The sequence below is a fragment of the Primulina eburnea genome, chromosome 11 (genome assembly GCF_022965805.1).
Source record: "Primulina eburnea isolate SZY01 chromosome 11, ASM2296580v1, whole genome shotgun sequence".
Taxonomy (NCBI): Eukaryota; Viridiplantae; Streptophyta; class Magnoliopsida; order Lamiales; family Gesneriaceae; genus Primulina; species Primulina eburnea.
The window spans coordinates 10256824-10272519 of record NC_133111.1 but is presented as its reverse complement, the minus strand read 5'-3'; the positions used below and the strand labels follow the sequence as shown (position 1 = coordinate 10272519).

The following is a 15696-nucleotide window of genomic DNA, read 5'->3' as shown; positions in this document are numbered from 1 at the left end:
GACGGTTTCATGTGCGACGGTTTTAATAAAACCGTCGCTTACCGGTTTTAATAAAACCGTCGCTGTAAGCGACGGTTTTATTAAAACCGTCGCTATATAGGCAGCTAAACGATTATATTTTTTTCTATATTTATTATTATTTTTTATTTTTTCGATTTTTTTTCATTAATTTTTTTTAAAAAAATAAAAAAAAAAATCGGGTTAGACGGGTTAGACGGGTTGAGTTGGGTTAGACGGGTTCGTGTTCGGGTTGGGGGGTTTTGGGTTGCTTCGGGTTCGGGTTGGGTTCGGGTTGAAAAAAAAAAAAAAAAAATTTCGCGGGTTGACCCGCAACCCGACCCAACCCACCCGATTGACACCCCTAAGCTAAATCACATGAGGCGACCAGCCGACGAACACCTTGTTTGCTTGTCTTCATTATTTCTAATTTTGTTTGCAGCCGAAAACCATAGTCAACAACTATATTGGATCCAAATCTTTGCTTCATTTTATCCCCAATAGTTGTTTTTTCCCCTCGAAAATAAAAATTAGCAACACTGTTGAAATTATTTATATATTTTTTGAAAATGAATTAATTCAACTATCATCATAACCATTCATTCATTTCAAATTTTTTTACCAATATTTGTTGGTGAAATAGGCAAAGATCTCGATCTAATGCGACTCTGAAAGCCAATATCATCTAACGAAGAAAATTACATTTTACATATTTTTTTAGATTTTTTGTCTTATAATTTCTCAGTTTTTTAATACATTGCACGTGAATTTTTATCATACATCTCATTCGTTATAGTCAAAATAATTATTAAATAGGCATCTATTAGCACGCACGCAAAAACAAGATCATGTCCACCGACTCTCCAAGATTTGTCAAATTTTTCAACAATAATATTTAGTTTCAATTTTCAAAGGAATGAGCAGCATTGATTTCATAAGCGCATGAGCATGCATTATATTCATTCACAACTAGCTTAGTTTTGTCTTATTTATTATTATAATAGATATTTTAAATGATTGATTTTATTGGATTATTCTATGTTACACTTAGAATAATTATTTTTCAATGATGTGATTAAATGTTAGCTCTTAGATCCGACTTCGATGTTTTTTAGATTTGTAATGAATTTGAATGAAACGAATTTTTCATAACCGTAATGCGGGAAAAATTACAAAGCTCAAGCTCCTAACTGGTATTTATACTAAGCGAAGTTAAGAAAGTAAAATGGGAAGAAGAAGGAAGAAAACGTGTTCACAAAAACATGTTTACAAAAACCCAATTCTAATACTCCCCCTCAAGATGGAGAATATATATTTTGAATTCCCATCTTAACTAACAAGTCTCGAACTCTTCCTAGAAGGAGGGATTTATGTGAAAATGTCAGCCAATTGCAAATGAGAAGTAATGTAGAAAACCTTGATAATGCCAGCTTGTATTCTTTCACGTACAACATGGCAATCGATCTCGATGTGTTTAGTTCGTTCGTGAAAGATTGGATTTGAAGCAATGTGTATGGACGATTTACTGTCACTGAATAAGGCCACTGGACCATCAATATGGACATGCAAATCTTTCAACAAACATAGCATCCAGACCACTTCACAAGTACCATTAGCCATGGACCTATACTCTGCTTCAGCTGAGGATTTAGACACTGTATGTTGTTTCTTTGATTTCCAGGATATAATGGAATCTCCAAGAAGCACACAAAAGCCAGAAAAATTTGATCTGCGAGTGTCCGAGCAAGCTGCCCAATCAGAGTCTATGAATAAACTTAACTTAAGATTGGATGATGAACTATTGAACAGTCCTTGACCAGCTGTTCCTTTGATGTACTTGAGCACCGAATAAACTGCTTGTAGATGTTTATCTCATGGAGCAGAAACAAATTGGCTAAGCTTTTTAACAGAATAGGCCAAATCAGGCCGAGTGACTGTAAGATATAAGAGCTTACCTACCAACTTGCGATATAAAAATGAGTCGGGAAGCAATTCACCATCATCATGTGTAAGTTTGAGATTAACATCCATAGGTGTTGTTCGTGGTTTGCACCCAAGAAGGCCGGTGTCAGTTAGCAGCTGTAAAGCATAGTGGCGTTGACAGATGTAAATTCCACGCTTTAATCTCGCAACTTCAATTCCAAGGAAGTATTTTAGATCACTCAAGTCTTCCAATTTGAACTGATCATTAAAGAGTATCTTTAAGGCCCTAGCTTCTGCCTCATCGTTGGTGGCTATAACTACATCATCAACGTAGACCAACAATGCTATGAATGTATCTTTGTGAGTTCGAGTGAACAAAGAATGATCAGCATGTGATTAGACAAAACCAATACGAAGCAAAGTTGAGGAGAACTTGGTATACCATTGCCGCGATGCTTGTTTGAGGCTGTATAAGGACTTATGTAACTTGCACACAACATGAGAAGGTAAGGACTCCCCCTTGACCTGATATCCAAGAGGTAAGTACATATATACCTCTTCAGAGAGATCACCATGCAAGAAGGCATTGTTCACATCCAATTGCATTAGGTGCCAGCCATGTACAGCAGCTAAAGCTAACAAACTTCGAACGGTGACAAGCGTGGAAACAGGGGAAAATGTCTCAAAGTAGTCAATCCCTTCTTGTTGAGTATATCTTTTGGCCACCAAGCGAGCTTTATAGCGTTATAGAGTCCCATCAGCCAAGAATTTGGCTTTATATACCCACTTACAACCCACAACACTCTTCTCGGGTGGCAAAGGAACAATGGTCCAAGTCCCATTGCGCTCCAAGGCTTGCAGTTCTTCTAACATGGCTTGACGCCACTCCAGAAAAAAACAGCTTGAGAGTATGATTGAGGCTCAATAACAATAGATATATTGTTGACAAATGTTCTATAAGAAGAAGATAATCTGTGGTCATGAAGCACATTCTTCAATGGATATGCAGTAGAAGAGGGAATGGGAGAATTGACAGTGAAGCAATGATAATCTCGCAGATGAGATGGTTGAATTGAATGTCTACCGGAACGAGTAGAGGGAAGATGTTCACCATGGGTAGAGGAAGGGATTGGTTCAAGTTGAGTTGGCAAAACATTATCACGAAAGAAGTCATTATTGGGTAAGCTTTGACTCTAAAAAAGAAAGACACACTCATGAAAAATGACATCACGAGATATGTATGTCTCATTTGTTTCTAGATTGAGGAGTTTATATGCCTTATACCCAGAAGGATAACCGAGGAAAAATGATTTTATGGCCCGAGGAGAAAATTTGGTGCGTTGGCTCGAGAGTGTGGAACCATAACATAGACAACCAAAGGATTTGAGGTGTGTGTAATTTGGGAGTTAATGATACAGCAACTCAAATGGAGATTTGTCATTCAAACGTGGAGAAGGAGTTCTGTTTATTAGATATGTTGTGGTATTGATGCAATCGGTCCAATAGGATAAAGGAATGTGGGATTGAAACATCAAGGCACGTGCAACATTCAGAAGATGTTGGTGCTTATGTTCCACAACAGAATTTTTCTGGCGAAGTTCCACACAAGATTTATAGGAAATTATACCTTCTGACCTGAAGAACTCATCAAAATTGAATTCATGGGCATTGTCTGATCGAATGCCTTAATTTTGGTTCCAAATTGAGTGGAAACCAGCTTGCAAAAATAAGGAAAAATGGTTATCACGTCAGATTTTCTTTTCAATAAATGGATCCAGGTAAATCGTGAATGATCATCAACAATAGTGAGGAACTACTTATATCTTTCGACACTTAATGGATCGAAGGGACCCATATATCAATGTGAACTAAATCGAAAGAAGCATTACGTATGGAATTATTTGAAAAGAATGCCAATCTATTTTGCTTGGACAAATGACAAATGTAACAATAAAAAAACTCATCATGTTTTATCGAATCAATACTTGAATTCTTTCCAATTACAGAGAGTTTAGTAGAAGAGGATGGCCCAAACGATAATGCCATAGTTTGTATTGAGTAAATGAGACATTACAGACAGTTGGAGATAGGCTTGGTGGATCTAGAACATATAGGTTGCCAACTTGTTTACCCGTCCCAATCATCCCGCCCTTGGTGAGAAACTGAATGTGACAAGAATCAGAAGAAAAGGACACAGAAAAATGCATATATTTGGTTAATGCACTGATAGATATGAGATTAAAATGGAAAGCAGGGACACACAACACATCCTCAAGTATATGGTCAGGAGACAGATGAACTGATCCAATATGTGTTGCTGGTGTATTGGAGCTGTCTGGAAGAGTGACTTTAGAGGAAACAGGTGTCGATGTGTGATACATTGATAATGAGCAACAAATGTGGTAAGTGGCACCAGTGTCTAACACCCAATGTCTATGAATGTTAGAGATGAGATTGAGGTATGAAGGAAATGTACCACTGAAACAAGAAACTGAGGCCTCACAATTCTCATGCTGCTGTGAATCTGAAGAAGGGCCACATCCAATTTGAAGTTGAGAACTCAAGAATGCAATGCGCTGTTTACAATGTTCTGGACTCAATGCATCTCCAGCATGGTTCACGGCCTTCTCAGGAAGACATGTTGCACCTCGAACTTGATTAACATGCATCTTAGTGTCAATCTGTTTAGTTTTGTGCCTCGGATGTCCCGACGGGTATCCATGTATCTTATAACACTTGTCCATAGTGTGACCTGTAATATTACAGTGAGAACACATAGGCCTATTATCAATTTTGTTACCTCGTCCGTCTTTACCACCGAAAGTGCCTTTGACAGAAGCAATATGAGGTGAATGAAAAGGCGTGGAGGATTTATTCATGGGTGAACTCAACACATCAGTGTGAATGGAGCTGTAACGCCCCATATTCGATGACTGTCCTCACTGTATCAAGACGGGTCTTTCCAGCGTGCCTATGTCCTCACTCACACGCACCCTGGGAAACTTCCCAGGAGGTCACCCATTCCAAAATTGCCCCAAGTCAAGCACGCTTAACTTTAGAGTTCTTATGTGATGAGCTACCGAAAAGAAAATGCACCTTCTTGATATCAGTAGTACCAATCAAATCTTTTAAGCCCTTTTCAACTGTACAGTCCATTACATTGAACATTCTCGGAATCCCTCTCCTTCCGGTGTAAGAATAGCTCATTCATGTTCCCTCCACCTAGAAGCCTGCCAGGAGCCGCTCATTTTCCGTGCCACCTCATGGCACCGGCGATCACCCCTCGCCCTCTTCGGCCCCGGGCCTCACAGGAGCGTTGTCTCTCCTCTTGCATGACTAATGAGAAAATCTTCGAGATGATAGGCAAAGGATCCATCATAAGAATTTGAGCTTGATTTTGCTCATAGGACTCATTCAACCCCATTAGGAATTGCATACTGCACTCTTGGTTGTGGTAATTGATCCAATCCTTTATAGCTCCAGACTTACACACTGAAACTGGTTGAAATTCTTTCAGCTCATCCCAAAGTGTTCTCATGCACGTGTAGTATGTACTAACGTCCATAGAGCCTTGCTGCAATCCGTTTAACAATTTCTTTATTTGAAAGATGCGAGGATCATTAATCTGTTGAAAGCGATCTTGCAGATCGATCCAGATCTCATACGCCGTCGGGAAATACAACAGACTATCAGCAATTTCGCGATTAACAGAGTTCAAAATCCATGATATTACCATACTATTGCATCTCAACAAAGATCCGTACACAAGATCATCAGTAGGAGGTTGCGAGAAGCTACCATCGACAAATCCAAGCTTATTTTTGGCTGTCAATGCCATTGACATAGCACGATTCCAGGTATTATAATTCGTACCTGTAAGAGCATGGGACACCAGATTCAATCCTGGATGATAACCATTGTGCAAATAGAACGGGCTACTTGAATCTTCCATTGATGCTCGAGCAACAGCTTGATTATTCGAAGCTTGACCACCTTTGGCCATTGAAGAATTTGGTGCAGATTATTGCTCTGATACCATTTTAGATTTGTAATGAAATTGAATGAAACGAATTTTTCATAACCGTAATGCGGGAAAAATTACAAAGCTCAAGCTCCTAACTGGTATTTATACTAAGCGAAGTTAAGCAAGTAAAATGGGAAGAAGAAGGAAGAAAACGTGTTTACAAAAACCCAATTCTAATAATGTTCCATTACCCCTCCGACAATTCTTCTCCTCTGGTCATAGCTGCATTCCGATGCGGTCCACACCAACGACCTTTGGTATCGACGGTTTTGTTCGACGGCGAACACATTCTTGGAAGTAATGTGTTTTTAATATTCGTGATTTAAGCTAATCTATGTGCATATTTGAGCTGAATTTTTCATATGTCAGGTTATTCGAGCCTATTTTTTTCCCGGATAATATTTGTTTTTTTTTTACTTTTACAATATCCAGTTGCACCCTAAACCCATCAAATTATTTCGAAGGTTTGGTTTTGAGGATTTGACAGTAGTATGCATTTTGTGTGTGATGTTGATGTATATTTTTCAAAAGCTTCGATTTTTTTTCTTCGGATTTTGGCCCAATATTTATGTTTATGCAACGGTGATTTATTTTCACTACAACAAAAACGCTAAAAGACAACATATTTTATCCGTTGTCGTAGGTCATTTAAAAATGTTGTAATTTACAGTGTTGTTGAAAGTGCGTTCAACGATGTATCTATCATATTGCGACGGTTTGTCAAAAAATGTCACCGTCGCTAAGTCGTCGCTCAGATAAACCGTCACTAAAATTAGCGACGATTTTTTACTATGCCGTTTAGACATAATCCCTCACTAATTTTTTTCAGTAAAATAAAAATTAATTTTATAATTTAATAAATCTACCAAAAAAACTTATCATCTGACTAAGCTAACAATATTCATGAGCTTAACTAACACTTAAAAATTTACCAAGAATTGAATCGACAAAAAATTATCTTAAATCGAAACTAAATCGTCTAAGAGAGAAAAAATGTATTGTAGATGTGAAGCGGTGTGGAGGAAATTGGACCGAAAACGCGAATATTTATAGACAATTTGCGACAATTTTTTTGGTAAAACCATCGCTATTACCATTAGCGACGGTCGTATACTACTCGATGTTTGTAATTCTTACCCTCCCACCTCGTATCTTGGTTAACATAGATTAGCTGAGGACATCAACACATTTTGCTTTGAAAGTTGTATGATTTTCTTTAAAAGTTGTATGGATTTGAAGGGATTGTAGAAGCACAACATAGATGGATTCGGGAGGTAGTTCTTTGAGCTAAGAGATCTTTGGCAGCTATCACTACTATACACATATACCGTTAAACGATTATGCTAGTTTACTGGAGTTGTTTTTTTAGGCTGTCAACAAAATGTTCAGTAATTAATCCAGAGATGTTTTTTTTTTTTTTTTTTGCAATACATAGCTACTCATGCGAAGATGTATGTGACTTTGAATAATGACGATGATGTCTCAAACATTATTGTTTGTACATGAGTTTCAAATTGACAAAAATGGAGATGTGAGGTCTGAGAAGTAGCAATCAAATTCAAAGTAACAAATATGTTGAAAGGTAATTCACTTGTGTGACACCTCTGACCAGTTTTTAATAAAATAACAGCGGAAATTAAAATTTTCTTGAAGAAGGAAGGGTAAAAAGTTCTTGACATAAAAATCTTTACAAACAAATGTAAATACATGATCAATGAAATGATAGAAACAAAATACAAAATATCATTTTTATGATCATGTCCAAAATGCCATCAAAATATCTTCTTCCTTCCATCTTTGGTATGCATATGACTCCGACCCACAATCAACGTCCCGGCCCGTCGCTCTTATCTGCATCACATGAAATAACTGAAATGAGTATAAAACTCAGCAAGTGGAACTCTTACATAGCAATGAATACGTATCATACTCTGTAAAACATGACTTTGAAATCATTAAATACCATCAACTCTGAAATATAAATATCATAGCATGAATAACAATAACGATGGTATTTCTCTTTTCTCTGTTGGATTGATATCTATATAGTATCTCTGTCTCTGTACCTATATACCATCGAAATAACTGAAATGAGTATAAAACTCAGCAAGTGGAACTCTTACATAGCAATGAATACGTATCATACTCTGTAAAACATGACTTTGTAAGAGTTCCACTTGCTGAGTTTTATACTCATTTCAGTTATTTCATGTGATATAGGTACAGAGACAGAGGTACTATATAGATATCAATCCAACAGAGAAAAGAGAAATACCATCGTTATTGTTATTCATGCTATGATATTTATATTTCAGAGTTGATGGTATTTAATGATTTCAAGGTCATGTTTTACAGAGTATGATACGTATTCATTGCTATGTAAGAGTTCCTCTTGCTGAGTTTTATACTCATTTCAGTTATTTCATGTGATGCAGATAAGAGCGACGGGCCGGGACGTTGATTGTGGGCCGGAGTCATATGCATACCAAAGATGGAAGAAAGAAGATATTTTGATGGCATTTTGGACATGATCATAAAAATGATATTTTATATTTTGTTTCTATCATTTCATTGATCATGTATTTACATTTGTTTGTAAAGATTTTTATGTCAAGAACTTTTTACCCTTCCTTCTTCAAGAAAATTTTAATTTCCGCTGTTATTTTATTAAAAACTGGTCAGAGGTGTCACACAAGTGAATTACCTTTCAACATATTTGTTACTCTGAAATATAAATATCATAGCATGAATAACAATAACGATGGTATTTCTCTTTTCTCTGTTGGATTGATATCTATATAGTATCTCTGTCTCTGTACCTATATCCCATCGAAATACATCGATAACTCTGAGGGATATAAGCCTATGGTCGTTGATCAACGAATTGCATGCAATCTCTGACTATGTATCTATCAATCCATAAATCATTTGAACTCTCTCTTTGGCATTTTATCAAACACTTTGAAGACTCTATTCTCTTGTATTCTCTTTTTCACAATTGAGACATAAAATGCCTCCAATATATATAACAAGTGTATCAATAAATAATCATGAATCAAATGAAGGGAATAGCACTTTAAAATCATTGAAACATCATACATATAATATCATGTGAGCACAAGGAATGAAATTCCACTTACAACCACTTGGAACACTTGGTTTTAAACCTTTGTTGAATTCCTACAACAATAAACCATATATTGTACCATCAACATCTCAATAATCATAAACCCATATCAATTAATCCATAAAACCAACACAACCACAAACCCATGATTTCTCCCAACACTAGAACCAAGAATAAATTACACCAAAAACTTACCTTAGCTTCCTTGATCCCTAAATAACCTTTTTCTCTCAATAACAATCCAACCACAAGCTTGGATTAAAGAAAAAAAAAGAGAGATATTGGAACCCTAGTCTTCCCTAGAGCTGAAGAACCGAGAATTAGGAGAAGAAATGGAACAAACCCTTGTATTTAAGCACTTAAATCCAAAAACACAACTTTACTGTTCACGGACCGCGGGTGCTCTAGCCCTTGCACCGCGGGTGCGCTATGCCTTCGGCACCTCATCCAAAAAATATGAAATAGTAGACCGCGGGTGCGCTGCATTTTGGAGTGCGGGTGCACTCTAGTCACCGCGGGTGCACTGCAAGTTGGAGTGCGGGTGCACTCTGGTCACCGCGTACTCTGCGCACAGCTTCTCCAAAGATCGCCTCCGAAACGCCTCTTCCCGTCAAAATTTGGAAAAATGGTAAACTACAAAGTTGTAGCTCTATGTCTTAGCTTGAATCTCCAATTGGCCTCATGTCATTTGAAGGTCTGAGTAAAAAGTTATGCTAAATCTCCCAACATATGTCACTGGAGGAACGTCGAAACACACGACACACTTCGGGGCACTTTTGGCTTACCTTCCACAATGATTTGAACAAAACTCAAAATAAGAAAGTTACACCTCTATGTCTTATCTAACCACTCCAATTGGCCTCATTCCAATTGGCTCAACATACGAATTATCATGAATTTAATCGTAATGACGCTACAATCAAACTACACAACATCTATCATCAACAATACTATAAATCATAAATCGTCATCCTTAACATTAAAACTATAATTAAACTTACCCAAATAGTCAAGAAACTTAAGAAATCTAAAACCGTACCGATCACCAAGCTTGGATATTACAATCTCCCCTCCTTAGAGGAATTTCGTCCCCGCAATTGACGTCACTGCACAAACAACTCAGGATACTTCTCTTTCATCTCATCCTCTGGTTCCCACGTGACTTCTTCAATCAAATGATTCCTCCAAAGGACTTTAACAATGCCGATCGCTTTGTTTCTCAATACTTTAACTTTGCGATCCAGAATCTGGACCGGAATCTCTTGGTAAGTCAAGTTCGGCGTCAAATCCAATGGCTCGTGATGAAGAACATGGGAAGGATTCACAATATACTTCCTGAGCATTGATACATGAAAAACATTATGAACTCTGTCAAGATCAGGCGATAGGACTAACCTATAAGCTCGATCACCAACTCTATCCAAGATCTCAAATGGGCCAATAAATCTCGGACTCAACTTTCCCTTCTTGCCAAACCGCATCACACCCTTGAGAGGTTCTATCTTCAAGAACACATGGTCGCCAACCTCAAACTGCAACGGCCTACGACGCACATCAGCATAACTCTTCTGTCTCGACTGCGCTGTCTTCATCCTCTCTCGAATAACCGCAACAACATCAGCTGTCTGTTGGACCAACTCTGGACCCAACATTTTCCTCTCACCAATCTCGTCCCAATACAAGGGCGATCTACACTTTCTGCCGTAAAGTGCTTCATACGGTGCCATGCCAATCGTCGCTTGGTAGCTATTATTGTACGTGAACTCAACAAGAGGCAATTTGGAATCCCAGCTACCAGGATAATCAATAGTACAAGCTCTGAGCATATCCTCTAGAATCTGAATAACTCTCTCTGATTGACCGTCGCTCTGGGGGTGATATGCTGTACTGAATGCTAACCGTGAACCCATAGCTCTGTGCAAACTCTTCCAAAACTCTGAGGTAAATCTAGGGTCACGATCAGACACAATCGACACAAGAACACCATGAAGTCTAACAATCTCTGCTATGTACTCTTCGGCATACTGGTTCATGGAATACGTCATCTTGACTGGAAGAAAATGCGCTGACTTGATCAACCGATCAACAATAACCCAAATATAGTTAAAACCTTTCTGCGTCCTTGGAAGACCAGTCACGAAGTCCATCGTAATGTGCTCCCATTTCCATTGAGGAATCAGCAGTGAAAGCAATGTCCCAGCAGGTCTCTGGTGCTCGATCTTCACCTGCTGACAAGTTAGGCACTGAGAAATAAACATGGCAATATCTTTCTTCATACCTGGCCACCAATAGAGTCTACGAAGATCTTGATACATCTTGGTACCACCTAGATGTATCGAATATGGCGCGGTATGTGCCTCTGTCAAGACGTCTCGCCGAATATCATCACCAGTAGGAACACAAATATGGCCTCTGAATGTCACCAAACCATCTCCATTCAATCCAAACTCTGAATTACCTCTCTCCTCTGCTCTGGTTCTCATCTCTATCAAGTGTGCATCAATGGCTTGCTCTCTACGGATCCTGTCCGTCAATGTAGCCCGAATGACCAACGCTGAAAAGCGAGCAATGGTCCCTGGAACCACCAAAGCTATCTCCTCTCTTTGCAAGTCTAACAACAATGGCTGCTGAATCAACGAACTCAAAGAAGAACTCGACTTACGGCTCAAAGCATCTGCTACAACATTCGTTTTCCCTGGGTGGTAACTAATCGTCACATCATAATCTTTGACAAGCTCTAACCACCGCCTCTGTCGCATATTAAGTTCTTTCTGGGAAAAAAATACTTCAAACTCTTGTGGTCCGTGAAAATTTCACACATTTTGCCATATAAGTAATGTCTCCAGATTTTCAATGCGAAAACCACAGCTGCCAGCTCCAAATCATGCGTAGGATAATTCTTCTCGTAGTCCTTCAACTGGCGAGAAGCATAGGCTATGACTTTCCCACGTTGCATCAGCACTGCACCAAGACCCTTCTTCGACGCATCAGTGTAAAAAACAAAATCCTTTGAACCATTGGGCAGTGCAAGTACTGGAGCTGTCGTCAACTTATCTTTCAACTCTTGGAATCCACTCTGGCATTCATTGGACCATTCAAAATTTATAGTCTTCCTCGTCAGATTGGTTAATGGCAGGGCAATATTAGAAAAGTTTGCAATGAAACGACGATAATAACCCGCCAAACCAAGAAAACTGAGTACCTCTAATACAGTGGTAGGAATAGGCCACTTCTGTATCGCCCCGACTTTCACTGGATCAACAGTTATACCATCCTTCGAGACAACATGGCCTAAGAAAGAAATCTGCTCCAACCAGAAATCACATTTCTTCAACTTAGCATACAATCTCTTCTCTCTCAGCAACTGAAGAACAACTCTGAGGAGCTCTGCATGAAGCTCTCTGGTCTTGGAATAAATAAAAATTTCATCGATGAAAACAATGACAAAGTTATCCAAATACGGCTTGAACACTCGGTTCATCATATCCATGAAGACTGAAGGAGCATTGGTCAGACCAAAAGACATCACAAGAAATTCATAATGACCATACCTGGTCTGAAAAGCCGTCTTAGGGATATCAAACTCCCTAACCTTCAACTGATAATAGCCAGATCGTAGATCAATCTTCGAAAATACAGTAGCCCATGCAATTGGTCAAACAAATCATCTATCCGTGGCAATGGATATTTATTCTTGATAGTCACTTTGTTGATCTCTCTGTAATCAATGCAAAGCCACAAAGACCCATCTTTCTTCTTGACGAAAAGAACCGGAGCTCCCCAAGGCGAAGAACTCGGTCGAATAAAACCTTTATCCAAAAGATCTTGCAACTGCATCTTCAACTCTTTAATCTCTGAAGGGGCCATTCTATACGGAGCCTTAGAAATAGGAACCGTACCCAGAACTAGATCAATCACAAACTCCACATCTCTGTCCGGCGGTAAACTCGGCACATCATCCTCAAAAACATCAGGGAACTCTCTCACAATATCAATATCATCAATATTCAATTTCACAATTCTATCCACATCCACAATAGAAGCCAAAAACCCATCACATCCTCTAAACAATAACTTCTCAGCCTCAAGACACGAAATAAAAGGAAGGACCAGCGAAGTACCTGCACTGGCGAGCATACCTTCTTATTGCCATCATCTGCAAATTTCATCGTCTTAGCAACACAATCAATCACTGCACGATAGGTCGATAGCCAATCCATGCCAAGTATAATATCAAATGCAACCATTGGGATAACAATCAAATCAGCATAAACCACTCGCTCATCAATTTGAACAGAGCACGCATACACAATAGAAGTCGGGCACAACACATCTCCCGAAGGCAAAACAACATTGAACTGGAGGGGAAGAACATAAGGAACTAGACCTGAAGATCTCAAAAATAGTTCATACATAAAAGAATGAGTAGCACCTGTATCAATCAATGTCGTAGCTACTCTGCCTGAAATTAAAATAGTGTTAGAGATAACAGAAGAATCATGATTTATACCTTCCTTCGTCATGGTGAAGATGCGACCCTGCACCTTCTCTTTACTCGAGCCTCTCGGACAGTCTTTGGCAATATGGCTTGCAGTGCCACAACGATAACAAGTATGAGTACCAAATCTGCACTCTCCTCGATGATGCCTACTGCACTTGGGACACAATGGCTTCTCGGGATCAAATGGAACTGCCGGTGGTTTAGGACTCGACTCTAGCTTGCCTTTCCCTTTAAAACGATCCTTTCCTCTTTGATTCGAACCCTGGCCTCTCTGAGCAATGGCCTGCTGCCTTGTCTGTCTCTCTCTTGCAATTTCTTTCTCATCTTGTTCGGCCAACAAAGCCTTAGACACAATCTCTTTGAATGTCACAACCTTCGACATGTTGATGTCCCTTCTGATTTCTGTTCGAAGGCCTCGAATGAAATGAGCACCCTTATCTTTGTCATTGGAAGCAATATACGGGGCAAACAGACAGCCCTCCTCGAATTTCAAGATGTACTCATCAACATTCATACCTCCCTGTCGAAGCTCCAAGAACTCAGTCACCTTCCTAGCTCGAAGTGCGTCTGCGAAGTACTTGTCATATAAAAGATCAGTGAACTCTTGCCACTTCAATGCTGGAACATCAACACCAACCTTGGTAGCATTCCACCAAATGCGTGCAGCTTTGACTAACATGAACACTGCACAACTGATTCTGTCCTTGTCTTCATAGTTGAGATGATCGAAAATAGCCTCAAGAGCTTTGATCCACTCCACAGCCACCAATGGATCAGTGCTTCCTGCAAATTCAGGCGGATCCATTCTCTTGAAAGCAGTAAAGATCCCATCAGTACCAACTGCTTGAACCACTTGACCTCTACCCTGTCCTCTACCTTGGACTGTACTTTGCAATCGTAGCAACAGCTGGATCTGCTCACTATGAACCTTGGCTTGCTCTTTCAACAACTTGCCGAACTCATCGACAACTCTAGAGGAAGAACTATCCTCACCCTCTGCAGCCTTTCTCTTAGGAGGCATACTCCTACAATGTACTCACATAATACAAATCAATAGATAACAATGAATAGATGTAGAAGAAGACATACCCGGACCGTTGAAAGTAGACGAAGTCATATGCATTGGTCCGAAGAACGGTGCTCTGATACCACTAAATGTGACACCTCTGACAAGTTTTTAATAAAATAACAGCGGAAATTAAAATTTTCTTGAAGAAAGAAGGGTAAAAAGTTCTTGACATAAAAATCTTTACAAACAAATGTAAATACATGATCAATGAAATGATAGAACCAAAATACAAAATATCATTTTTATGATCATGTCCAAAATGCCATCAAAATATCTTCTTCCTTCCATCTTTGGTATGCATATGACTCCGGCCCACAACCAACGTCCCGGCCCATCGCTCTTATCTGCATCACATGAAATAACTGAAATGAGTATAAAACTCAGCAAGTAGAACTCTTACATAGCAATGAATACGTATCATACTCTGTAAAACATGACTTTGAAATCATTAAATACCATCAACTCTGAAATATAAATATCATAGCATGAATAACAATAACGATGATATTTCTCTTTTCTCTGTTGGATTGATATCTATATAGTATCTCTGTCTCTGTACCTATATCCCATCGAAATACATCGATAACTCTGAGGAATATAAGCCTATGGTCGTTGATCAACTAATTGCATGCAATATCTGATTATGTATCTATCAATCCATAAATCATTTGAACTCTCTCTTTGGCATTTTATCAAACACTTTGAAGACTCTATTCTCTTGTATTCCCTTTTTCACAATTCAGACATAAAATGCCTCCAATATATATAACAAGTGTAATAATACATAATCATGAATCAAATGAAGGGAATAACACTTTAAAATCATTGAAACATCATACATATAATATCATGTGAGCACAAAGAATGAAATTCCACTTACAACCACTTGGAACACTTGGTTTTAAACCTTGGTTGAATTCGTACAACAATAAATCATATATTGTACCATCAACATCTCAATAATCATAAACCATATCAATTAATCCATAAAACCAACACAACCACAAACCCATGATTTTTCCCAATACTAGAACCAAGAATAAATTACACCAAAA

At 38.6% G+C, this 15696-nt stretch overlaps 2 protein-coding genes across 2 annotated transcripts; both read right to left on the bottom strand.

Moving 5' to 3' along the window:
* Window positions 1-1365: 1365 nt before the first annotated feature.
* On the bottom strand, window positions 1366-4844 carry LOC140805380 (uncharacterized). The gene is made up of 6 exons (XM_073161652.1): window positions 3999-4844; window positions 3548-3637; window positions 2792-3113; window positions 2328-2654; window positions 1953-2237; window positions 1366-1850 (listed from the first exon to the last, which is right to left on the bottom strand). Exons 1-6 carry the CDS (start codon window positions 4842-4844, stop codon window positions 1366-1368), a joined length of 2355 nt encoding a protein of 784 aa, XP_073017753.1.
* Window positions 4845-5164: 320 nt separating this feature from the next.
* Window positions 5165-5923, bottom strand: LOC140805379 (uncharacterized). The gene has a single exon (XM_073161651.1). It carries the CDS (start codon window positions 5921-5923, stop codon window positions 5165-5167), a length of 759 nt encoding a protein of 252 aa, XP_073017752.1.
* Window positions 5924-15696: the final 9773 nt, after the last annotated feature.

Excerpts from the sequence above, each read along its gene's own strand:
- LOC140805380 (XM_073161652.1), bottom strand. The coding sequence starts at position 4,844 with ATGGGGCGTTACAGCTCCATTCACACTGATGTGTTGAGTTCACCCATG. Across the intron at positions 3,114-3,547 it reads TGAGTTCTTCAGGTCAGAAG|AGTCAAAGCTTACCCAATAA; the intron begins GTATAATTTCCT and ends TTTCTTTTTTAG. Across the intron at positions 1,851-1,952 it reads TTTATATCGCAAGTTGGTAG|TTTATTCGGTGCTCAAGTAC; the intron begins GTAAGCTCTTAT and ends ATCTACAAGCAG.
- LOC140805379 (XM_073161651.1), bottom strand. The coding sequence starts at position 5,923 with ATGGCCAAAGGTGGTCAAGCTTCGAATAATCAAGCTGTTGCTCGAGCA.